Raw genomic sequence first — 25,147 nt, 5'->3', positions numbered from 1 at the left:
AACTCCTTCAGTGTTGAAATTGCCTATTAAGAGCACTTTGTTACTTTTCCTTATCATTTTCTCTATACTATTTCTTGTTTCTAGTTGCATAATTTTATATCTACTAGTCTCCTATGCATTAGTTTTTGGTGGTATGCATGTCACAATAACTTTCCTTTTTCACTTCTTTTGATCTTAATCACAACTCTCAAAGTTTCCGCCATTACATCACCATATTCCACTTCATCAACAAAAATATCCTCTTTTACCAATATCATCATTCCTCCTCCCTTTTCTTTTCTATCTCTCCTCCATGTGCTATAACCTTCTTTTGCAAATCTCATCTTTATTTCCTCTTTTAGTTTGGTTTCTGTTAAACATACCACATCTGGTTTATTGTTCTTTAGGTAGTCTTTAAGTTCCAATAGGCTCAACAGCAAACCATCTATATTTGTATACATTATTTTTAAGCTTCCACTTGGTGATCTTCTGTGGCATCTTTGTGCCACCATTTCCTCCCTTTCATGTCCACAACTTTCCAAATTAATTTCCTTGCTTGTTTCTGTGTTCTCCCCTCATTTTTTTGACTTGGCCTCTACTCTCAGTTCTTTTAGTTTACTGCTCTCTTCTTCATTCATGTCTCTTTTATTTCATATTTCCCTCATTCCTTCTACTTTTGTCAATTTTCCTGTTCTTTGTAACACATGTTCTGCTGTTATTTGTGATATGAATCTTATTTTCATAGGATTTCCAATCCTTCAATCTGTTCAACTATCTCCTCTCGTTCCCCTGCCACTTCTGCTATAATTTCCTTAGCCCTTTTTGCCTCTTTTTTTTCTCTCTAGCTATTTTCATGGGTAGGTTCTTCTCTTTGACTCTAAATACCACCACACACATCTTTCTTTGTACTATGTTTCTCACAAGATTACTTATTTTCCTTTACTATTTTAATCAGTTACTTTTCCATGTCCTTATTATGTTCCTGTTGCTGTTGCCTTATTATCTCCTCCATATCCACCTTTTGTTGTTGTTCTCTCTCTTCTTTCCAACTTTTGACTTCCTCTGTCACTAATTCTTTTGCTTTTTCCAAAATTAATCTTTCTCTTTCTTGTAAAGCTTTCTTTAACTCCTTGTTCTCTTCTTTGAGTTTCTTGATTTCTTCACAGTACTTCTTATTTAAATCCATTATTTTTCTCACCTCTTCTCTCAGTTCTTTGTTTTCTTTTCTCTTTCCATTTCCCTCTTCTTCACCTCTATTATATTACTCAATATCTTTTTTGCATTATCACCACCCACCTCTCTCTCTCTCTTCCTTCCACATCTTTATTATCACTGCTAAGTTACATATTTCTTCCTGTATTTTCAAATTTTCTTCTTCAATTTTCCACATTTGTTTATTTGTATGAGCTACACTGAGGTCCTCACCCTTGAATCCTTTGAAAACAATTACTGAGCTGGCCACTATCTTCCCTGATTATATCACTGACAATGTTTACTTTTCACTACTCTTCCATTTCACCTTTTTGGCCACCTCCCAATTTACACTTCACTTCCCCTGCACTCACACATCACACAATTCCCTACTATGGAGACAGGACTCAAGCTTGGTCCCCCTGTACAACCAAAACGTAGGTAAATCTTTGGAGTTGCTGTGGATGCACCCGATCAGCTGGGCAGTGAGTGCACATGTGTGTGTGTGTGTGTGTGTGTGTGTGTGTGTGTGTGTGTGTGTGTGTGTGTGTGTGTGTGTGTGTGTGTGTGTGTGTGTGTGTGTGTGTATTTACCTAGTTGTATTTACCTAGTTGTATAATACAGGGTCCGAGCCAAAGCTCAATTAGTCCTGTCTCCATACCCGAATTTGTCCAATTTCTCTTTAAACATGTGCACACTCTTTGCCGCAACCACCTCTTCTTTTAAGTTATTCCATATTTCAACCGTTCGATGCGGAAAGCTGTATTTCTTAATATCTCCCAAACAATGACTCTTCTTTAATTTCTTCATATGTCCCCTTGTATGTCTATCTCCTTCCTCCACTTTTATAACTAGGTCATCTCTGTCTATCTTCTCCATGCCATTTACTAATTTGAACATTGTTATCAGGTCTCCTCTTTCCCTTCTTTCTTGCAGTGTTGGTAATCCAATTTCTTCCAGTCTTTCTTCGTAACTTAGGTCTTCCAATTCAGGTATCATTTTCGTAGCTGTTCTTTGTATTCTTTCCAATTTCCTTATATCTTTCTTCTTGTGTGGAGACCATACCACTGCTGCGTATTCCAGTTTGGGGCGTATCATGTGTGTTATGATTTTCTTCATCATTTCTTTGTCTAGGTAATTAAATGCCACCCTGATATTTGCTAGCAAATTATATGTAGAGCCAAATATTCCATTGATGTGTTTTTCTGGTGATAGCGTGTCTTGAATTATTACTCCCAAGTCTTTTTCTTCTTTGCTCTTTCGTATTGTGATTCCTCCCATCTTATACTCCCATGAAGGTCTCCTTTTACTTCTTCCCATCTCCATTACATGGCACTTTTTTATATTGAATTCTAATTTCCATCGTTTACTCCATTCATAAATTCTATCAATATCCCTCTGTAGTTCCTCACAATCCTCTTGGTTCTTTATTACTTTCATCAATTTTGCATCATCTGCAAACATGTTAATGTAGCTATTTAAACCCACAGTCATATCATTTATATAGACCTGAAACATTATAGGTGCCAACACAGACCCTTGTGGTACTCCGCTTGTTACTTCGCACCAACTTGATTTATTATCTCTGATTACTGTACTCATTTCCCTACCTTGGAGATAATCCTTCATTCACTTAAGTATTTTTCCTTTTAGCCCTCCTCGATGTTCCAGTTTCCATATGAGACTTTTTTGTGGAACTGTATCAAAAGCTTTTTTCAGATCTAAATAGACTGCATCAACCCAACCATCTCTCTCTTGTAGTTTATCTATTACTCTTGTATAAAAGCTCAGTAAGTTTGTTACGCAAGATCTCTCTTTCCTGAAACTGAATTGTTTTTCTGTTATTATATTTTCTTGTTCAAGATATTGCACCCATCTGTTTTTAATGACTATTTCACAGAGTTTACTTACAATACTCGTGAGTGAGACTGGTCTGTAATTCAGTGGTTCCATTTTATTACCTCCTTTGTATAACAGTACTATATTTGCTCTCTTCCATTCCTTTGGTACTTTTCCCTCCTTCAAAGAACTGTTAATTATCTCCCATGTTGGTTCTTCCAATTCCTCTCTACATTCTTTCAATATCCATCCATTTACTTCGTCTGGTCCCATCGCTTTCCTAGTATCTAGCTCTTCCAGTAGTCTTTTAATCTCTTTTCTTTCCACTTGTATGTTTGCTATTCCTTTCTGTTGTTCCTCATCTCCCAGTGATGCAAAGACAGTTTCTCTTGTAAATACAGACTTAAAGCTTTTATTCAGTATCTCAGCCATCTCTTGTGTGGTTTCATAAATTTCTCCATTTTTCTTCAGCTTTGTAATGGTATCTCTATGCTTTATTTTTCCATTTACATATCTATAGAAAAGTTTGGGTTCTTCTTTACACTTTCCAACTACATCTCTTTCAAAATTTCTTTCTTCTTCTCTTCTTATTTTAACATAATCATTTCTAGCTGTCCTGTATTCTTCTCTATTTATCTCATTCCATTGTTTCTTCATTTTTTTCCATGCCCTCTCTTTCTTCTTTTTTGCCTCTGCACACTTTGCATTAAACCACACTTTCTTATTTTCTTTTACCTTATATCTTGGCACATATCTTTCAACACCTTCTCTAAACTTGCTTAAAAACACTTCATATTTTTTCTGCACCTCCATACCTCTTAATAAATTACTCCAATCAAGCTCTCCGTAGAATTTCTTTAACCCTGTAAAGTCTGCCTTAGCATAATTTTTTCTCTCATTTTTATATTCCTCATTGAATTTTGGCACTTCTTTGATCTCTATCTCCATCTTCACATGATCACTTTTTCCCACTGGACACAAATATTCTATACTTGGTTCATTTTCTGGCTTTTTTGTAAAAACCAAGTCTAGGAGTGATGGTTCATCTTCCCCTCTGTACCTAGTATTTTCTTTCACCCATTGATCCATCGTGTTTACCATCATAGTCTGTAAAAATTCTTCACTCCATGTACTGGCAATCCCTGTCACCTCCATCTCCCCCCAGTTTATCTCCTTGCTATTAAAATCTCCTACTAGTAACACCTTGTTTCTTATCTTTAGCATGTCATCTATACTTTTTATGAACTCGCTTTGCATGTGCTTATAATCATCAGTCCCCCAAGTGTTGGTCTTTGGAGGCATGTATGCAACAATAATTTTTCTGCTTTCTTGTCCTTGGATCTTGATCTCCACACTCAATGTTTCTGACCTCCCTTCACCATATTCCACTGTTTCTATCAAGATATTTTTTCTTACTGGAATCATCACTCCTCCTCCTCCCTTATTCTTTCTGTCTCTTCTCCATGTGTTATATCCTTCTTCTTCAAATTCAACATTAATCTCCCTTGTTAGTTTTGTTTCCGTAATGCATGCCACTTCTGGTTTCTTTTCATGTAAATAATCTCTTAGTTCCCTTAGGCTGGACACTAATCCACCTATGTTTGTATACATAACTTTAATTTTATTTATTGTGGACCCATTTCTTTTGTGTTCTCTCTTTGTTGTCTTACTTCTTGCCCCACATTCTTTAACCACCATTTCCTCATTTTCATGTCTATCACTCTCCATATATACCTTTCTGCCTGTTCCTGTGTTCTCTCTTCGTTTTTTGTCGTGGCCTCCTCTTTTAACTCTTTCACCTTGTTTCTTTCCTCCTCATTCATTTCTCTTCTTATATATATATCCTTCATACCCTCTATCTTTCTTAACAAACTCGTTCTTTTCAAGATGTGTTCGGCTGCCGCTTGGGTATTAAGTCTTATTTTCATGGGACGTTTTCCCCCTTCTGAATATTTCCCAATCCTGTACACTTCTATTTGTATATCCGTTTCATCTCCTTCTTCTACAATTTTCCCAATGATTTCTTTTGCTCTTTGTAATTCTTCTCTTTCTCTTAGAACTTTATTTGATATGGTCTTCTCTTTATCCCCAAACACCATCAGGCACATCTTTTTTTGTACCGTATCCCTTACTATGTTATCTTTTTCCTTAATGATTTTCACTACTTTTTTCGCCATCTCTTTATCATGTTCTTCTTGCTGTTTTCTTATTATTTCAGTCATATCTATCTTCTCTTGTTCTCTCTCTTCTTTCCAACTTTTCACTTCCTTTTCAACTAAGCCTTTTGCCTTCATCTATCCTAACTTCTTCCTTCTCCACCATGCTCCTTAACTTTCCATTTTCTTTTTTGAGTTCTTGTATTTCTTCACTGTACTTTACATTTAAATCCACTATCTTTTCCACTTCCTCTCTCAGTTTCTTGTTTTCCCTTTCTCTTTTTAACTCCCTTCCTTTCAACTCTTCCAGCTCTTCAACAATGTCGTTCGTGTCTTTAAGTACCCTCTCCTTATCTCCTTTCCATCCTCTGACTAATGTCACCAATCCTCTTATTTCCTCTCTTATCTTTTCATTCTCTTCTTCTAACTTCCATAATCTTGCATTTAACTTGCCTACCTGTATATCCTTTTCACTAAATCCTTCAAATTTTGGTGTGCCTCTGGGCGACGGCGACGCGGCGGTGGCCGCCATCACGCTTTGTTTACAACCGATTTGGATTCGGTGCTTTCACCCACAATTTTCACTTCATCTATTCCATCTCCGATCTTTTTCTACTTCCATAAAAACTCCACCCCACACTGTGCACTTTCTTATACTTTTGTATGGAGCCAGGCTAAGAAAATACCTCGGACCCTGTACCCACAAATAGGCAAGTCTGCGCAGCTGCTCCTGACACGTCTGCTCTCAACGTGTGTGTGTGTGTGTGTGTGTGTGTGTGTGTGTGTGTGTGTGTGTGTGTGTGTGTGTGTGTGTGTGTGTGTGTGTGTGTGTGTGTGTGTGTGTGTGTGTGTGTGTGTGTGTGTTACCCTGGGAAGGAATCTTGAAGGATGAGGATACAGAATCTGATGTCATGGTCCAGGTGGTGAGAACTTCATGCTGCACACATAGGTTGGTGGTATTGGTGATGGGTCCTGAGTCTTCATTATGCTGGTTCCAAGCCTCTATTGTGATCACATAACACAAATCATTACTACGCTGTAACTCATATGTCAGTTCATGCAGCTCAGATCCAAGAGGAAAGTCTCCTGTGGAAAGAAAGAAAATTATAGGATGAAAGACATATGCAAGTAGATATAATACTTAATACACCTTACAATTAACCATTCAGAGGGTTGACTACATTTTACAATAACCATGGAAAGTTAGAAGACAAGACATCTGCTAGTCCCTTTGATAAGGGTCTTTTTTTTTTTTTTTTTTATGCAAGAAAACCACTGGCCAAAGGCAACAACAAAAATTCTATAAAAAAGGGCCACTTAATGCCAGGTCCCACAAATAGAAGAAGGATATGTGTCTTGAAACCTGCCTCTTGAAAGAGTTCATGTCATAGGAAGGAGGAAACATGAAAGGAGGCAGGGAGTTCCAGAGTTTACAGAGAAAAGGAAAAATAACTGAGAATAATGGTTAATTCTTGCATTTGAAAGGTGGACAGAATAGTGATAAGAGAAAGGAGAAAGTCTTGTGCAGCAAGGCTGCAGGAGGAGGGGAAGCATGCAATTAGCAAGATCAGAAGAGCAGTCAGTGTGAAAATAGCAACAGAAGATAGCAAGAGATGCAACACTGCATCAAAGAGAAAGAGGTTGAAGATAGAAAAGAACTGTTGATAAAAACGAAAAGCATAGTATGAATGGAAGCCCCCATTATATGTAAAGCATACTTCATACAGGGATGGATAAGGCCCCCTGTACAGAGTTAGCTGCTGGGTGGGTGAGAAGAACTGGTGGAAACAACTCAGAACACCTAAATTAATAGAAGCTGTTTTACAATATATATATATATATATATATATATATATATATATATATATATATATATATATATATATATATATATATATATATATATATATATATATATATATATATATATATATATATATATATATATATATGCAAGAAGGCCACTGGCCAAGAGCAACAAAAATATATATGCAAGAAGGCCACTGCCCATGAGCAACAAAAAAATTATAAGAAAAATTTCCACTTAATGCCAGGTCCTACAGAGAATTACAAATAGAAAAATCAAATAATGGGGGATAAGCATCTTGAAATCTCTCTCTTGAAAGAGTTCAAGTCATAGGAAGGAGGAAATACAGAAGCAGGCAAGGAGCTTAGCAGAGCTTACCAGAGGAAGAGATGAATGACTGAGAATACTGGTTAGCTCTTGCATTTGAAAGGTGGACAGAATAGTGGGTGAAAGAAGAAAAACTTGTGCAGCAAGGCAATGGGAGGAGGACAGACATGCAGTTAGCAAGATCAGTTACCCTGAAAATAGAGGTAGAAGATAGCAAGAGATGCAACATTGCTGCAATGAGAAAGAGGCTGAAGACAGTCAGTTAGAGGAGAGGAGCTGATGAGATGAAAAGCTTTTGATTCCACCCTGTCTAAAAGAACAGTATGAGTGGAACCCCACACACATGTGAGGCATACTTCATACATGGGGGGATAAGGCCCCTGCACAGAGTTAGCAGCTGGGGAAGATGAGAAAAACTGGTGGAGATGACTCATAATGCCTAACTTCATAGAAGCTGTTTTAATTAGAGATGAGATGTGATGTTTCCAGTTTATTTTATAAGAAAAGGACAGACCGAGGATGTTCAGTGTAGAAGAGGGGGACTGTTGTGTATCATTGAAGAGAGGATAGTTGTCTGAAAGATTGTGTTGAGTTGACAGATGGAGGAATTGAGTTTTTGAGGTATTAAATAATATCAAGTTTGCTCTACCCCAATCAGAAATTTTAGAGAGATCAGAAGTCAGACATTCAGTAGTTTCCTTGCATGAGCTGTTTACTTCCTGAAGGGATGGATGTCTATGAAGAGATGTGGAAAAGTGCAGGGTGGTATAATTAGCTAGTAGTGAATAGGACAAGAAGTTTGATTTAGAATATCATTGATAATAGGAAGAGAGTAGTTGACAGAACAGAACCCTGAGGTACACCACTGTTAAGAGACTTCAGAGAAGAACAGTGACCATCTACCACAGCAGCAATAAAACAGTCAGAGAGGAAACTTGAGGTTACACAGAGGATGGAGAATGTTGTACGGAGGATAAAGGAGAGAAAGGAACAAGCTCTGAATCATCCAAGGTGGAGTTTTTAGCAAAAGTGTGTGTGAAAAGTTCATCTTTAGTGACAGATGAAATGGCAATGGTGCCATCAGGATGAAATAAAGGAGGGAAAGATGGAGAAGTGAAGCTATTGGAAAAGTTTTTTGGTTAGGTTCCAGGGGAGTTAGATCTCAAAAAATTTTGACAGTTTCTATTAATAAAGGAGTTTCTGGCTAGTTGGAAAACAGACTTAGCATGATTCTGGGCAGAAATATAAAGCAAATGAGATTCAGGTGATGGAAGGCTCAAGTACCTTTTGTGGGCCACCTTTCTGTCATGTATAGCATGAGAACAGGCTGTGTTACCAAGGTTTAGAAGGTTTAGGGCAGGAGAAAGAATGAGGAATATATGCCTCCATGGCAGACACTATCACCTGTTATGCACTTAGCACACAGAAATGGGTCTCTGACACAGAAGTAGTAATTATTCCATGGAAAATCAGCATAATACCTCCTCAGGTCTCCCAAATTAATAGAGGCAAAATGGCAGAGGCACCACTGTTTTGGGGGATCCTGAGGAGGGATTGGAGCAAAAGGACAAGATACAGATATGGGGTTGTGATTGAAGGAACCCAACAGAGAAGATAGGGTGACAGCATAAGGAGAAAGATTAGAGGTGAGGAAAAGATCAAGAATGTTGGACATATCTCAAAGACAGTCAGGAATATGAGTAGAGTGTTGTACCAAATGCTCTAGGTAGTGGAGGATAGCAAAGTTAAAGGTTAGTTTACCAGGATGGTCAGTGAAAGGAGAGGAAAGCCAAAACTGGTAGTGAACATTAAAGTCTCCAAGAATGGAGATCTCTGTAAAAGGTAAGAGAGTCAGGATATGCTCCACTTTGGAAGTTAAGTAGTCAAAGAATTTTTGATAGAGGAAGTAGTGAGAGGTATACAGCACAGATAAATTCAGTTTGAGAGCAACTCTGCAGTCAGAGGCAGATGGTGGAAGATTCAAGATTCAAGAGCATGGGCACAAGAGCAAGGTAAGTTGTTGCACACATAGATGCAACATCCAGCTTTGGATTGAGAATGAGGATAAAGAAAGTAGGAGGGAACAGAAAAGGTGTTATTGTCAGTTGCCTCAGACACCTGTATTTCATTGAGGAAAAGAAGATAAAGTTTAGTAGAGGAGCAGTGGTGTTCTACAGAATGAAAATTAGATTTAAGGCTGCATATGTTGCAGAAGTTAGTAAAGGAAAAGTTTATAGGGGTCTTAAGACTCTTAGGATTGATACCAGGAGAGCAGTCTGACATGGGGACATTTGTGATCCCCTCCCCAGATGAGAACTCTGAGGCTGGTGTAGGAGTTGCCATTCTAATTTAGGATTTTGAGTGAAGGGTGTGTGTGTATTTAGTGCATGTAGTTTTATGTGAAGGAAGAGAGTCTTCTTTAGAGGAGAGGCTGTGATTGTCCCCTTGTGTTGTGAGACACAAAGGGAAATCTTCAGTGAGGTCACAGATGAGTTAATGATAAGTTCATAGCATCCTCTGATCCACTGCTTAAGACCTCACTGGGAATAATTATAGTTTTAGCAGGTGTCTACTGCCTCCTCCTATAATAAGTGCTTGCATCCATCACCATATCATAACTTGCAGGAGATTATCATACACGGGCAAGTCTCTTAAGCATCAGGATATAGCTTGTCACAGATTTCAGGTGCCTCCCCAGCTGTTGGAAAGGGGTAGTCAAGGGTCTCCCTACTCTCTCCAACCTCAAGTAAATTGCATGCCTTCATATTTAGTCTGCCACTTCTTACTTTGACTTTTGTGATAGTTGAAAAGATGATGATTCAAGAAGAAAAGACAGAAATTCTTACTTGACATCAAACATGCAATTGCTGGAAAGAAATACTGGAGCATATGAATCTGTGTAAAAGTAAGAATTTTTGTGCTACCATTCAGTACCTCTTTTCCTAGAAATCCAATCCTTCAAGAATTCATGCAAGGAAGCCATACATCTGACTTAAAATCTTTCTAAAGTTTTTATTGGGCAGAGCAAACTCAATGTTGTTCACTGCCGCAAAACTCAATTCCTCCATCCATTTATGTGACACAATCTTCTAGATAACTACCTCCTTTACTTCAGTGACTCTCAACTGTCCCTCTCTTCCACACTGGACATCCTTGGTTTATCCTCTCTACTAAAACTTTAAATTGGAACCTTCACACTAAAAGCTGAAGAGGGGGTAAGGGCAGAGACACTTGATAAAAAAGTTTCTCTAGGCAGACATAATTAAAACATATATTTTTTGTCAAAGCAATAGGGAAGAACTCTAGTGTTGCCATGTAGTATTGATTATTCCAGCACAGCTTTTCTGTCAAGGAGAGAGTGTGAAATAATAAATAATCACATTGAGATGCACCAACTGTAGATGTGTATAAAACACTGAGTTTGGTCCCTTGGGGGCAAAGTTGATGAAATAAGTTTGGAAAGTCACAGAATAATTCTTTGGAGAATTGGAAGATAATGTGGTAGCATATGACAAAGAGAAGGAGAGAGGTTAGTATTTTTTTTTTTTTTTAATAATTATGTGGTTAAGATGTTTAAAATCAAACCTTGATCTATGCTTTAAATTTTGGATGGATTGGAAGAATACTGCCACTGAATTCATACATGTTGGTGAAAGATGACTATAAGGCATAGAATAAGTGTACTGAAAACATTCTCTTATGTATTTTTATTCCTGGGACTCTTTTTTTATAATGTAAGAGGAGCACTGGCCAAGGGTAACAAATTATATATGTAAATAAAAGGCCCACTGAGGTGCCAGTCCCTAGAAAAGAGCCAAAAGGTTTAGCCAAAATTAGATAAATGTCTTGAGACCTCTCTCTTGATAAAATTCAAGTTATATGAATGAGGAAATACACAAGTAGGTAGGGAGTTCCAGAGTTTGCCAGTGAAAGGGCATTAGGAAGGTGGACAGAATAGGGGTAAGAAAAAGCAGAAAGTCTTGTACAGCAAGGCCATGGGGGAGTGCAGGATACATGCAGTTAGCAAGAAAAACAGAGCAATAAATGTGAAAGTAGTAGTAGAGGATAGCAAGATATGCAATATTCCAGCAAATAGAGAGAGGCTGGAGACATTCAGTTAAAAGAGAGAAGTTGATGAGACAAAGTGCTTTTGATTTCATCCTGTCTAAAAGAGCAGTTTGAGTGAGAGCCCCTATATATGTGAAGTGTACATCATACATGGACAGATGAGGCCACTGTACAGTTAGTCACTGGAAGGATGAAAAACTGGTGAAGACTACTCATAACACCTAACTTCATAGAAGCTGTTTTAGCCAATGATGAGTTATGAAGTTTCAGTTAACATTATTAGTAAAGGACAGACCAAGGATGTTCATTGTAGAAGAGAAGGACAGTTGAGTGTCACTGAAAAAGTTATCATCCTCCCTCCACTCACACCACCAACTAAACCAGGAACTGAGTGGAACTTATGGAAAGAAAGTTAATGAAACAAGATAGACCATTGGGGAAGTTATAACAAATCTGATGAAAACAAAGAACAAGAGACTGTGAGTGATGATAATGGTGACATTCCTGATTTTTTTTCTGGATTTGCTGCAAAGAAGAAGAATGTATACAAAAGGGTAAAAAAAAGAAAGGGTCATCACAAGAGGTAGCAGAGAGTGAGAAAACATGGTGGTAGTGGTGGACTTTAGATTAGTCTCTCTTCTGCCTGGGATACAACCTTTCATCTTATCCTTGCACCTAATTTCATCACCCACATGCAGTTATCCACATTATCTCATTTATTTTATATTTTATATTAGTAAGTTTGGTTATAGACTTAATTTGATGCCATTGCTATTATGTTGTGAGTGATAATAGGGCTTTGGTCCATTTTTCTTACCTACTGTAATTTTCCCCATTGGTACTACCAAATTCACATGCAACGAGTACTTTTAGGACCTGTTAGTCATTAAGTGTGAGATCTTACTATATGTGCCACTTTTATATTATTGCTCATGATATGTTCTTTATATTAGTTCCTTAATTGCTGGCTAGAAGTAAGTTCTCTCTTTATTCTGCCAGCAGAGATAGAGTAGTACATACCTGTATCATCAAAGAGGTCATCACTCCCAAAGTTAGGGTCATATGATAACTTCAGGTTAATGGGTCCCCCTACACTGAAGGCCACAGTGTAATTAGCAAGACGATTTGATCTGGAAAAAGATTCAACACCAGAAAAAAAAAAATTAACACAATATGAGGCATCTGGTTGAAGAACAAGTTTATCAATTTAGGAAAAAAAATGAGAAACATACATGCTTACTCAGTATAAGAGACTACCATATAAGGTGAAAATGCAAGTGATTCCAACATTTGCTTCCCTCAGAAGCAAAGCTTAAACTTGTATGACTTTGACACCTGAAGCTAGCTACCTTTGGAATCCCACTACTACCTCCAATATATAATGATTTCTCCATGGACACTCCACAGAAACACAGAGAAATTGATCTGAAAGCTACATAAATCTTTGGCTGGGATATTGAACCCCTTAACAGAACAAATTACAGTACCCTAAAAGCGCCGCGCATGGACCGGTACAGACTCAGTGCAATTCCCACCATGGTGCGAGCCATCAATCAATAGTCCCTTCTAGATTAGACTTACCTTTAGGATTAATGTTGAGTATTTCCCCACCCCCTATGTACATTTTCAGTTTGTTAACTGCCTAAATAATAAACCATTTATTGTTATTATTATTATTATTATTATTATTATTATTATTATTATTATTATTATTATTATTACCTTAGATTTCAATACCATAACAAACATCACAATAATTTTGGTGCCTTTGTACCCCATCATTACACAGCTTTCTTCCCTCCATCTAGATCAATTTCTGGTATTTCAGTTTCCTCCTATACCATGAATACATTAAGCCAAACTTCTTCTTTAGATAATATAGGGTGACAACACCCAAAACTAGAGACCTACATATTATACCATTACACTTGCTCATATCATGTTTCAAGTGTAATTGAAGCTCCCCACATTTAGCTGGACACTGACATCCTTGACACTGATCAGCTGACAAGGGTTACTTGTTTCTCTAATATTATTTTTTTATAAACATAATTGACATACAAATACAATAGTATAACAGAATATATGTGCACTAAAATTCACACATACATTTACCAAAGTTACTACTTATTACAAGATGGTGTCTGCATAAAAGAAATTGTGCAAACTCAGCAAATTTCACAGGTGGTGGCTGCATCACTTACCAAGATTATAACCCTTCTTAATACTTATGAGCAGGATCTTCGACCTCCTAGGCACCTCCTAGCAGGCACCAACCTTACATCAGTATACAAAGGCAACCATTGCCCATGTCACTGTCTTGTTCAGCAAAAATCCAGGTTAAATAAGGCACCAGGGGATGCGTGTCCTTCAAACACTGCCAAACCCTGGCTACATACCCTCATGTCACAGTGCACTATATACATCCAAGAATCCATAAATATTCTTCCACTTCCAATAATATGTAGAAACCAGTCTCATATTATATTACAGTAGCTAGTATAAAATAAGTATAAACAAATAAAACTAAATCATAAGCCACTATCACTTTTAATTAGTAAAGTTGCCACACAGCCCCAATTCAAGAGCCAAATTCAAACTGCTGATGGCACTTACACTCTTCCCTTTGAATCATCTCAGAGATTCAAAACATGAGGTAGATCCTTATTACTTGCAACATGACCTCTCAGAGATTCAAAACATGAGGTAGATCCTTATTACTTGTAACATGATCTGAGGTAAATGAGTGTATAAATGATACAAAGAGGTAGTAAAATATTATTATAAGAGTATGAGGTACAACAATACCGATTTTCATCCTAGGGTATATCCTTACATCTAAATACTGTCTGCTTGATGCATGAAAATCATCTTTGACACAGGTTTGTCTGAAGAGAGTTTTCACACTTGAGAGTTACACTATGGACAAGTCCATCCTAACTTACTTTAACATTCTTGACACAACCTAGAGGCCAATGGCATCCTGGGACATTGTCATCCACCAACAACACAACATCCCCAATAGACAAATTCCTTCACTTTACATGCCATTTCTGCCTTTCCTGCAAAGTTAACAAATAAGCTTGTTTCCATCTCTTCCAGAATAAATCAGCTAAATACTGAATGTAGTGACACCTTTTTTTACACTACATGTCCTTTGAAGTCATTTCACCCACTACATAAGGTCCCCCTCTGAGTGTGAGAAGATGGTTAGGCATTAGTGAGTTGGGATCATTACAATCATCTGATATCCTGCATGTGGGGTGGCTATTGATAACCTCTTCTACTTCATACATCACTGTGTTCAGACCTTCATCATTAAAGATTTAAAGATAATTCCATTCAATACTTTTCATAAAGTTCTAGTCTGTCTTTCCCAGACACCACCAAAGTGAGATGCATGTGGGGGATTCAAATTCCAATGAATATTCTGCAGTAAGAGTGTATCATATATGTGAGACTGATTCCAGTCTTTTATGGCTTTCAACTCTTTCTCAACTCCTACAAAGTTAATACCTCTGTCAAAATGTATGGATTTAACTTATTCTCTCCTAGCTATGAATCTTCTAAGAGCAATAATGAAAGAATTTATGGACATGGATTCAGCTATATCAATATGCACAGCTCTGACAGTGAGGCATGTGAAAAGCACAGCATAGTATTTAACTTCTAATGTAGAATGGTCCAAAACAGTCTAGAGCTGTGCTAGTAAATGGTGGTTCACCTGAGCACACTCTGCCATCAGGAAGGCTGGGCATTTGCTGTTGCATGACAGGCATCTGATACTGCAACATTTAACACACTCTCCATTCACCTTATATACTGTTGTAGTACCTCTGATAATTCAATACCTTTCCTTTAGTGAGCACAAGACATGTTCATGTCCTTGGTGTCCAATGTTCTCATGACAGTCTCTGATGATTATAAGTTATGTAATGTTTATTTAGTAGGATCACTGGGTACTTAGTATCAAAACTAAGAGAAGCATTTACAAGTCTGCCTCCTACTCTTAGCAAGCCATCATACAGGAATGGTTTCAACTTTTTTTTTTTTTTTTTTTTATGTAGGAAGGATACTGGCCAAGGGCAACAAAAATCTAATAAAAAAAAAAATGCCCACTGAAATGCCAGTCCCATAAAAGGGTCAAAGCAGTGCTCAAAAATTGGTGGATAAGTGTCTTGAAACCTCCCTCTTGAAGGAATTCAAGTCATAGGAAGGTGGAAATACAGAAGAAGGCAGGGAGTTCCAGAGTTTACCAGAGAAAGGGATGAATGATTGAGAATACTGGTTAACTCTTGCGTTAGAGAGGTGGACAGAATAGGGGTGAGAGAAAGAAGAAAGTCTTGTGCAGCGAGGCCGCGGAAGGAGGGGAGGCATGCAGTTAGCAAGATCAGAAGAGCAGTTGGCATGAAAATAGCGGTAGAAGACAGCTAGATATGCAACATTGCGGTGGTGAGAGAGGGGCTGAAGACAGTCAGTTAGAGGAGAGGAGTTGATGAGACGAAAAGCTTTTGATTCCACCCTGTCTAGAAGAGCAGTATGAGTGGAACCCCCCCAGACATGTGAAACATACTCCATACATGGACGGATAAGGCCCTTGTACAGAGTTAGCAGCTGGGGGGGTGAGAAAAACTGGCAGAGACATCTCAGAACACCTAACTTCATAGAAGCTGTTTTAGCTAGAGATGAGATGTGAAGTTTCCAGTTCAGATTATAAGTAAAGGACAGACCGAGGATGTTCAGTGTAGAAGAGGGGGACAGTTGAGTGTCATTGAAGAAGAGGGGATAGTTGTCTGGAAGATTGTGTCGAGTTGATAGATGGAGGAATTGAGTTTTTGAGGCATTGAACAATACCAAGTTTGCTCTGCCCCAATCAGAAATTTTAGAAAGATCAGAAATCAGGCGTTCTGTGGCTTCCTTGCGTGATATGTTTACCTCCTGAAGGGTTGGACGTCTATGAAAAGACGTGGAAAAGTGCAGGGTGGTATCATCAGCATAGGAGTGGATAGGACAAGAAGTTTGGTTTAGAAGATCATTAATGAATAATAAGAAGAGAGTGGGTGACAGGACAGAACCCTGAGGAACACCACTGTTAATAGATTTAGGAGAAGAACAGTGACCGTCTACCACAGCAGCAATAGAACGGTCAGAAAGGAAACTTGAGATGAAGTTACAGAGAGAAGGATAGAAACCATAGGAGGGTAGTTTGGAAATCAAAGCTTTGTGCCAGACTCTATCAAAGGCTTTTGATATGTCCAAGGCAACAGCAAAAGTTTCACCAGTCTCTAAAAGAGGATGACCAAGATTCAGTAAGGAAAGCCAGAAGATCACCAGTAGAGCGGCCTTGACGGAACCCATACTGGCGATCAGATAGAAGGTTGTGAAATGATAGATGTTTAAGAATCTTCCTGTTGAGGATAGATTCAAAAACTTTAGATAAGCAGGAAATTAAAGCAATAGGACGGAAGTTTGAGGGATTAGAGCGGTCACCCTTTTTAGGAACAGGTTGAATGTAGGCAAACTTCCAGCAAGAAGGAAAGGTAGATGTTGACAGACAGAGCTGAAAGAGTTTGACTTGGCAAGGTGCAAGCACGGAGGCACAGTTTCGGAGAACAATAGGAGGGACCCCATCAGGTCCATAAGCCTTCCGAGGGTTTAGACCAGCGAGGGCATGGAAAACATCATTACGAAGAATTTTAATACGTGGCATGAAGTAGTCAGAGGGTGGAGGAGAGGGAGGAACAAGCCCAGAATCGTCCATGGTAGAGCTTTTAGCAAAGGTTTGAGCAAAGAGTTCAGCTTTAGAAATAGACGTGATAGCAGTGGTGCCATCTGGTTGAAGTAGAGGAGGGAAAGAAGAAGAAGCAAAGTTATTGGAGATATTTTTGGCTAGATGCCAGAAATCACGAGGGGAGTTAGATCTTGAAAGGTTTTGACATTTTCTGTTAATGAAGGAGTTTTTGGCTAGTTGGAGAACAGACTTGGCATGGTTCCGGGCAGAAATATAAAGTGCATGAGATTCTGGTGATGGAAGGCTTAAGTACCTTTTGTGGGCCACCTCTCTATCATGTATAGCACGAGAACAAGCTGTGTTAAACCAAGGTTTAGAAGGTTTAGGACGAGAAAAAGAGTGAGGAATGTACGCCTCCATGCCAGACACTATCACCTCTGTTATGCGCTCAGCACACAAAGACGGGTCTCTGACACGGAAGCAGTAGTCATTCCAAGGAAAATCAGCAAAATACCTCCTCAGGTCCCCCCAACTAGCAGAGGCAAAACGCCAGAGGCACCTTCGCTTAGGGGGATCCTGAGGAGGGATTGGAGTGATAGGACAAGATAAAGATATGAGATTGTGATCGGAGGAGCCCAACGGAGAAGAAAGGGTGACAGCATAAGCAGAAGGATTAGAGGTCAGGAAAAGGTCAAGAATGTTGGGCGTATCTCCAAGACGGTCAGGAATACGAGTAGGGTGTTGCACCAATTGCTCTAGGTCATGGAGGATAGCAAAGTTGTAGGCTAGTTCACCAGGATGGTCAGTGAAGGGAGAGGAAAGCCAAAGCTGGTGGTGAACATTGAAGTCTCCAAGAATGGAGATCTCTGCAAAAGGGAAGAGGGTCAGAATGTGCTCCACTTTGGAAGTTAAGTAGTCAAAGAATTTCTTATAGTCAGAGGAGTTAGGAGAGAGGTATACAGCACAGATAAATTTAGTATGAGAATGACTCTGTAGTCGTAGCCAGATGGTGGAAAACTCGGAAGATTCAAGAGCGTGGGCACGAGAGCAGGTTAAGTCATTGCGCACATAAACGCAGCATCCAGCTTTGGATCGAAAATGAGGATAGAGAAAGTAGGAGGGAACAGAAAAGGGGCTACTGTCAGTTGCCTCAGACACCTGAGTTTCAGTGAGGAAAAGAAGATGAGGTTTAGAAGAGGAGAGGTGGTGTTCTACAGATTGAAAATTAGATCTTAGACCGCGAATGTTGCAGAAGTTAATGAAGAAAAAGTTGAGGGGGGTGTCAAGACACTTAGGGTCGTCGACGGAAAGGCAGTCCGACCTGGGGACATTTATGGTCCCCTCCCCAGATGGGGACTCCGAGGCTGGTGTAGGAGTCGCCATGATTTTAAAATTTTTGAGTGAAGGGTGTGTGTGTTATTAGGTGCTTGTAGTTTTGTGTGGAGGAAGAGAGTTGTCTTTAGAGGGCAGGCTGTGACTACCCCCTTGTGTTGTGAGACACAAAGGGAAACGTTCAGTGAGGTCACAGCTGGGTTTAATGATAAGTTCACAGCACCCCCTGAACAGTGCTTTAGACCTCACTGGGAGTAATTGGCAATTGAACTCTTCCTTTCCACATTCTAATTCTTCCTCAAAGATTTCATTTCCTCATGAAAAGATCTTCTTGAACTACCTTGACATTTGCACTCTCTGCTTCCTTTAAATCCTTTACAGTGAGATATTGTTCTCCTTATTACTCCTTTTTCCTTAAAATATTTTTCAAGTGCAGTAGCAGTGCAACTGCTTTCTTCAACTTATGCCAACTTGAGTAGTATTGTAAAAGTTTGGTAACAGGGTTAGTATTACTTATGACATTACTAGCACTAGTGAATTTCTTAATCTGTAAGTCCCCATCATTCAGTGAATCACTGAAGGTTCACAAGATCATTCACCTTCCTCTTTGCATAAGAAATCTGGACCCTTGGGCCACCACCCACTTTGATGTCCTGTAGAATCACCAACTGTTGGATTCAGGGCAGAATTAACATAACTCCACTGCTCCATCTGTGTACAATCATGGATGACAGATGGTTAGCCACAAAAATCTGAAATTTAGCCTTGTCATTTATGATATACTTGAAAACAATAGTACTACCAGTCCAGAAAACAATTTTCTCTGTGGATACTTCTAGGGTTTCTACAATCATGTGGTTAACCTTGACAGCAGTCACAGCTGCCACTAACTCAAGGTGAGAAACAGTGATCACCTTCAGTGGTATCACATGCTTTACCAAATAAAAAGTCACAGTGGACATCACCATCTGCATTATCTAATCACTTCCATATCCTCTTTCACTAGCATCACACAAATTATTTAGCTTTCCACTTTTCTTGGAGAAGCTCAGGAACTGTTTCATCCCATCTAATATTTAACCTACTTGCTTCCTGCGTAATCTACCTTCCATTCAACAGATATGGTGAAACCCTACCAACTGGATCATATACGAGTATTGAACCAATAACTGACAGTAACCATCTCTTAGTCATGGGCTTGTTCTTGTCCTTTATAGACTCAGTATTCCAACACATTCCTAGTGCATTCCCATGGCCAAACAGTCACAACATAGGTCTAGTTCTTTCACTCCTTTTCCAAGTTCTTCAACTGGTAATGTCTCTAAGAGTTTCTTACTGTTGCTTACAAACTTTGTTAACTTAAAGCCACCTTTGGCATAAAGATCATTTACTTCATGTGCTATTTTGACAGGCTCATCTTCCTCATTTTCTGATTTCGGGCAGTCATCCACATAAAAATTATTCAGTACTGCCTGCTGTGCTTCCACTGAACAATGTTCACCATGATCCCAAATTGCCTTATGCAATGCAAAATTGGCACAACTGGGTAATAATTTTTCTCCAAAAGGCTGAACAGTTATCCTTTACTCCTTTATATTCTTATCAAAATTACCATCCAGCCACCATAGAAACCTTAAGTAATCTCTGTCATTAGCTGGAACATTTACTTGATAGAACATAGACGATGTCTGCCATGAAAGCACTGGATCCTTGTTGGAACCTTTGCATTACATCCACTAATGGGTTAGTTAAATCAGGGGCTTGAAGCAAGGTCTCATTAAGAGAGACCCCTCTATGCCTGGCAATACAATCCAACACAACACATAGTTGATCTATCCTCTGGTGGTGATACGCACCATGATGAAGAATGTACCACACCCTTGCATTCTTGTTTTGGTCTTCCTGGGGAACTACTTCAGCATAGCCCTTGGCTGTTATATCAGACATAAATGTACAATAGTGGTTATATGACTGTTCACTTCCTAAACATTTTCTTTTAAGATCTTCCAGTCTTTTCACTGCTAATTTTCTGTTATTTACTAGACTAGGCACTTCTTTGAAGGGCAGACCTATTTCATAATAATCTCAGTCAGTAAGTCTACAGCTATTTTTTACCATGAAATTCCATCTTTTATCCTCCTCAGAAAATCCTTCTCTGTTGAATTTACATTCAAGAAGTCATGGTTGCACAGTTGGCCACAGTCCTGCAAGGTCCACTTAGTGTTGCCAATGATGGCTGAGACTAACTCTGAAAAACTAGTAGTGAGCTTTGCTCGACCCATTCATTGCTGGTGGGGAGACCTCTGTTACCTCCCTCAACCCCTCCCTACTACCAATGAATGGGTTGAGGAAAGCTCATTACTAGTGTTTCAGAGTTACTATCTTAGCCAGCATTGGCAACACAAAGTGGACCTCACAGGAGTCTGGCCAACTGTACATACTTGTTAACATTTCATCTAAGTTAACTTCCTGCACCTTAATTCTGTTTACCCTAAGTTGGGTAAAATTTTTATTTCAAAGGTGTCCATATACTATTCAGCCTAGCTTTGACTTAAATGTAAATGACCACCTTCCTGTGTGCTGTGTATAACCTCCCATGGCTCTACAACCTATAGCACATTGTTACCTATCAGCAATCCAACATCCAAGTCCAGGGGGGGGGTGATATCTATACCTTGTAAATGTAGCCAGTCTTCTAAGTCCTTATTCAATGAGTCCTTGATACAGAAAGTAGGTTAGATATTTAGGAAAGCTAAAATTGGAATCAACTGGCCAGTAGTGTCACACACCTTCACAGGAATAACTGACAATTTTGTCTCAGATGGCTCATTTCCATCATTTACTTTCTTTGCACTGACCTTTACAGATTTTGTTGAGTCATTTAAATAACTACCATTTGAACCATACAATGTTTTGTCACTCCTAAATGAGTCCCTTTGGAAAAATGTAGGGCAATTCCTTTGCAAACATGACAAAATTTCCTTCTACAACAATCCTTGAGCATGTGGTCTTTATGTAGACAGCCAAAGAATAACAAATTCCTTTGTATAAAATCCATTATTTCTTCTCTTGTTTTAGCTTTTAGTGCTTTACATTCATCCATGTAATGTTCTTTTGGTGGAACAGACTGTTACTATGTTTATATATTTCCCTTTTGTTTGGTTCTTTATAGTCACAGTCCTCTGAGAGTTACCTTCCTTCCTTGTGTTTCCTGAACTGAAGGTGTTTTCCAAACAAAAGATTAGCAATTTTTACAGATTCCCTCTAAATCCCTTATATGTCGCTATCTTCTTTGCCTATTCTGTAATACAATATACTCTTTCAACCCACTTATCCTGCATGGACATTGGTATTTTCTCAATAATTTCTCTCATTGTTCTAGGGTGTTCTATTTTCTTAGCTCCCTTTGAGCCTCCTGATAATGCATTAAGACATGTTCTGAGCATGATAGAGAAGTTATCAAAACCATAAAACCCATTATCCTGTCAATATAAGCTGTTGCTATTGCCTCTTCATTACCATACTTTTCCTCCAAGTGGCATCTGGCTTCTTTATATCCTGCTGATGTTGCTATGTGACTTCAAGCTCAGACAATTTCTCTAGGTTTACCAGAAGTATACTGTTCCAAATTAGAAGTTTTCCTCTTCATCAGTGAGCTTATTGCTGATTACACTATCAAATGCTCTGATGAATGATCTATATTGAGTGACCACTACTAAATTTCTGAACTTTAACCCTTTGCATTGAACTTTAAAGATTAAAGGTAACCAGATTTTCCATTAACTGGCTTTGATGTGACCTTGGAGTTGGATTAACTTGAGTTTCATTGATTGAGTTAATGGTAAATTGAGGAGAAAACATTGGCTGAGGTGAGATGGGCTGAGAGGTGGATGCTTATGAGACGGACTTATTATCATCCTGATACACTTTGAACTTAATATTAGGTGTAACATCTTGACAAGTTTCTCCAGAGATACTATCTAAATTTACTTCGGCACTGACACTTGGGACGTCCAACCTGTCTTAGAGCAACTAAGGTCCATGTTCCCCTTACATGCATTAACCCTTAAAGAATTAACGCTAAAATTGGTTATGATGATGGCCTTAACTCAAGCTGCCAGAATTCAAACTTTACAACTACTGTTAATCAGAGACATGCTCATTAATGAACACTCCATTTCAGTACAGTTGGGGGGCACTCTTAAACAATCCAGACCAAATCTTAACATCAACAGGGTCACATTCCATCGTTACCCTAAGGATCCACGATTATGTGTCTGTAGCACTCTCCTGAGGTACATTGATGTGACTAAAGAGCTTAGACAGGATGAGATGCACACTGATGCCAGGCTCCTCATTAGCTTCATAAAACCCCACAAATCAGTTTCCAAAGACACTATTGCCCGTTGGGTCAGGACCATTCTCCGCATGTCCGGCATAGACATCTCAAAGTTTTCCGCTGGTAGTGTGCGGCCAGCAGCAGCTTCAAAAGCTGGAGTGGCGGCTGTCCCTGTCGCATGCATTATGGCTAAGGCGGGCTGGTCTAGGGAATCTACCTTTGCAAAATATTATAATAAGAACATTGTGGCTGCTTCTGACCTCTTTCAGGATGCAGTGCTAGAATAAGATATGATTTGGGTTTGTTGCTGCACTCCAGTGTTACAGTACACGGATATTTTAAGTATTTAGTATCTAGTACCTTAGGTTTACCTTATGATGTGAACTGTTACCATATTTCAACATTGTTTGTAGATTGGATTAAGTTGGATGCAATGTACCTTATTTTATACACCAATTGTATGATTGTCTCATGTACAAGATCCTTCCATGGAATAATAGTTATAGTACTGTTTCTTGTGGGGCATTTCCTTTTCCTCTCTACTATTGCATCCTCCCTCGTCATCCACATGGCTTCAAAGCCTCATGGGAAATGTCCGCCCAGCAGATAGGTGATTTTGCCGAAGTAAAATTAACAAAGTACACGAGACTTACCGTAGGTCAGTTGAAGTGTACTTCTAATTTTTCGAGGCAAATCACCTCTGCTGGTGCAGAGATTTCACATGCCCTCCTCTCCCTCCCTACCTTAAGCTCTACAGGTTACTTAATTTCCTAATTGGTTCATCATGTGGATGTCGAGTCCTTGCTTTAAAGTCTGCCGGCAGCGCGTGACGCACTCTCTCTCATGTGAAATCTCCGCACCAGCAGAGGTGATTTGCCTCGAAAAATTAGAAGTACACTTCAACTGACCTACGGTAAGTCTCGTGTACTTTGTTAATTTTGCAGCACTTTCTGTAGAATGGAACATCATTTGGGTTAATACTATTAACCCAAATGACTTTGGTACCTTGACTGCACCACAGACATCTTGCCTACACTTAGTCTCTCTAGCATGTCTGTCAACACTCTCTCTCTCTAGCTTCAGCATCTTACAGCTTGCTATTCATTTCCAATATCTCCCTTTCTTGTTTCAACTTGTAATCCCCATCCTCAAGTTTTTGCATTTCCCTTAAACATGATGCCATAGCCTTAAGGGCTGCTGGGTTTGCAGCTTCCATAGCAATATGTTATGCAATAGAACTAGACAGTGATGTATGGAAACCCTGACACTCTAGACACACTATCTTTAGGATTGACATGTACATCTGTTTCTGTGGATTCATGCACCTTATTTTCTTCCTGCATTAAGATATCTTGTAACCTTATCATCAAATCTGCTCTAGTACTCCCTGTATCAAGGCCTCTCCTTGATAACTCCTCTTTAACTTGTATAGTATTTTATTTGTCTATTATACCTTCACTAAAACTCCACACCTATGATGTAGCAGTTCCTTGGGGCAGTGCTGATGAACTTTAGTACTGAATGAGGTGTAAAGTCTGGAGACAGCCCTAGTTTCTTGAAACTCATGCTTGAAGCCTCCAAGATACACAGGACTTGATGGCCAATATCTTGAAGCTGACAATTTTGAAACCGGTTAATCTTGAAACTTTGAGTCCTGAAACTTCACAATCTTGAAATTGTAGGAGCCCTTGCTCATATACTTCAAGTGTAATTGAAACTCTCCATGTTTAGCTGGACTTTAATCTTTGACACTGATCAGGTGACATGGGTTACTTGTTTCTATACTATTTTCTTATAAACATAAATGAAATATATAACAAAATGTATAACAAAATATATGTGCACTAAAATTCATATGCATGTCTATTAGAGTTACTGTGTATTACAAAATGGCATCTATATAAAGGAAATTGTGCAAACTCAGCAAATTCCAAAAGTGGTGGGTGCATGCATCACTTACCAAGATTATAACCCATCCTAGTCCTTATGAACAGGCTCCTAGACTTCCCAGGTGCCTCCTAGCAGGCCCCAACCTTACACTAGTACACAGAGGCAGCCATTGCCCATGTCCCCCTTTTGTTCAGCAAAAATCTAGATTAAATAAGGCAGCAGGACATAAGCATCCTTGAAACACTGCCCCTCCTTAGCTACATACCCTCGTGTCACAGTGCTCACTACGCATCCAAAAATCCACTAATATTCTTCCCCTTCCAATAATATGCAGCAACTATAGTCTTATATTATACTATAATAATATAAAAAAAGTATAAACATACAAAACTAAATTATAAGCCATTGTAACTGGCAAAGCTGCCACATAGCACCAATTTAAACTGCTTGTGACGGCACTTACAACACTATATACTACAACTTAATGC

General features: G+C 38.9%; 1 protein-coding gene across 1 annotated transcript in view; it reads right to left on the bottom strand.

The window, feature by feature from the left end:
- LOC135113220 (uncharacterized) overlaps positions 1-25,147 on the bottom strand; it is a 633,180-nt gene that overhangs the window by 444,423 nt on the left and 163,610 nt on the right. The window contains exons 13-14 of the mRNA XM_064028389.1: positions 12,388-12,497; positions 6,033-6,251 (exon numbers count right to left, since the gene is read on the bottom strand). Coding sequence (XP_063884459.1) covers positions 6,033-6,251; positions 12,388-12,497 — 329 coding nt within the window. The remainder of the gene's footprint in view (positions 1-6,032; positions 6,252-12,387; positions 12,498-25,147) is intronic.

The sequence above is a fragment of the Scylla paramamosain genome, chromosome 25 (assembly GCF_035594125.1).
Source record: "Scylla paramamosain isolate STU-SP2022 chromosome 25, ASM3559412v1, whole genome shotgun sequence".
Taxonomy (NCBI): Eukaryota; Metazoa; Arthropoda; class Malacostraca; order Decapoda; family Portunidae; genus Scylla; species Scylla paramamosain.
Note: the sequence above shows the minus strand (reverse complement) of the source record. Positions and strands in the feature narration are given on the sequence as shown.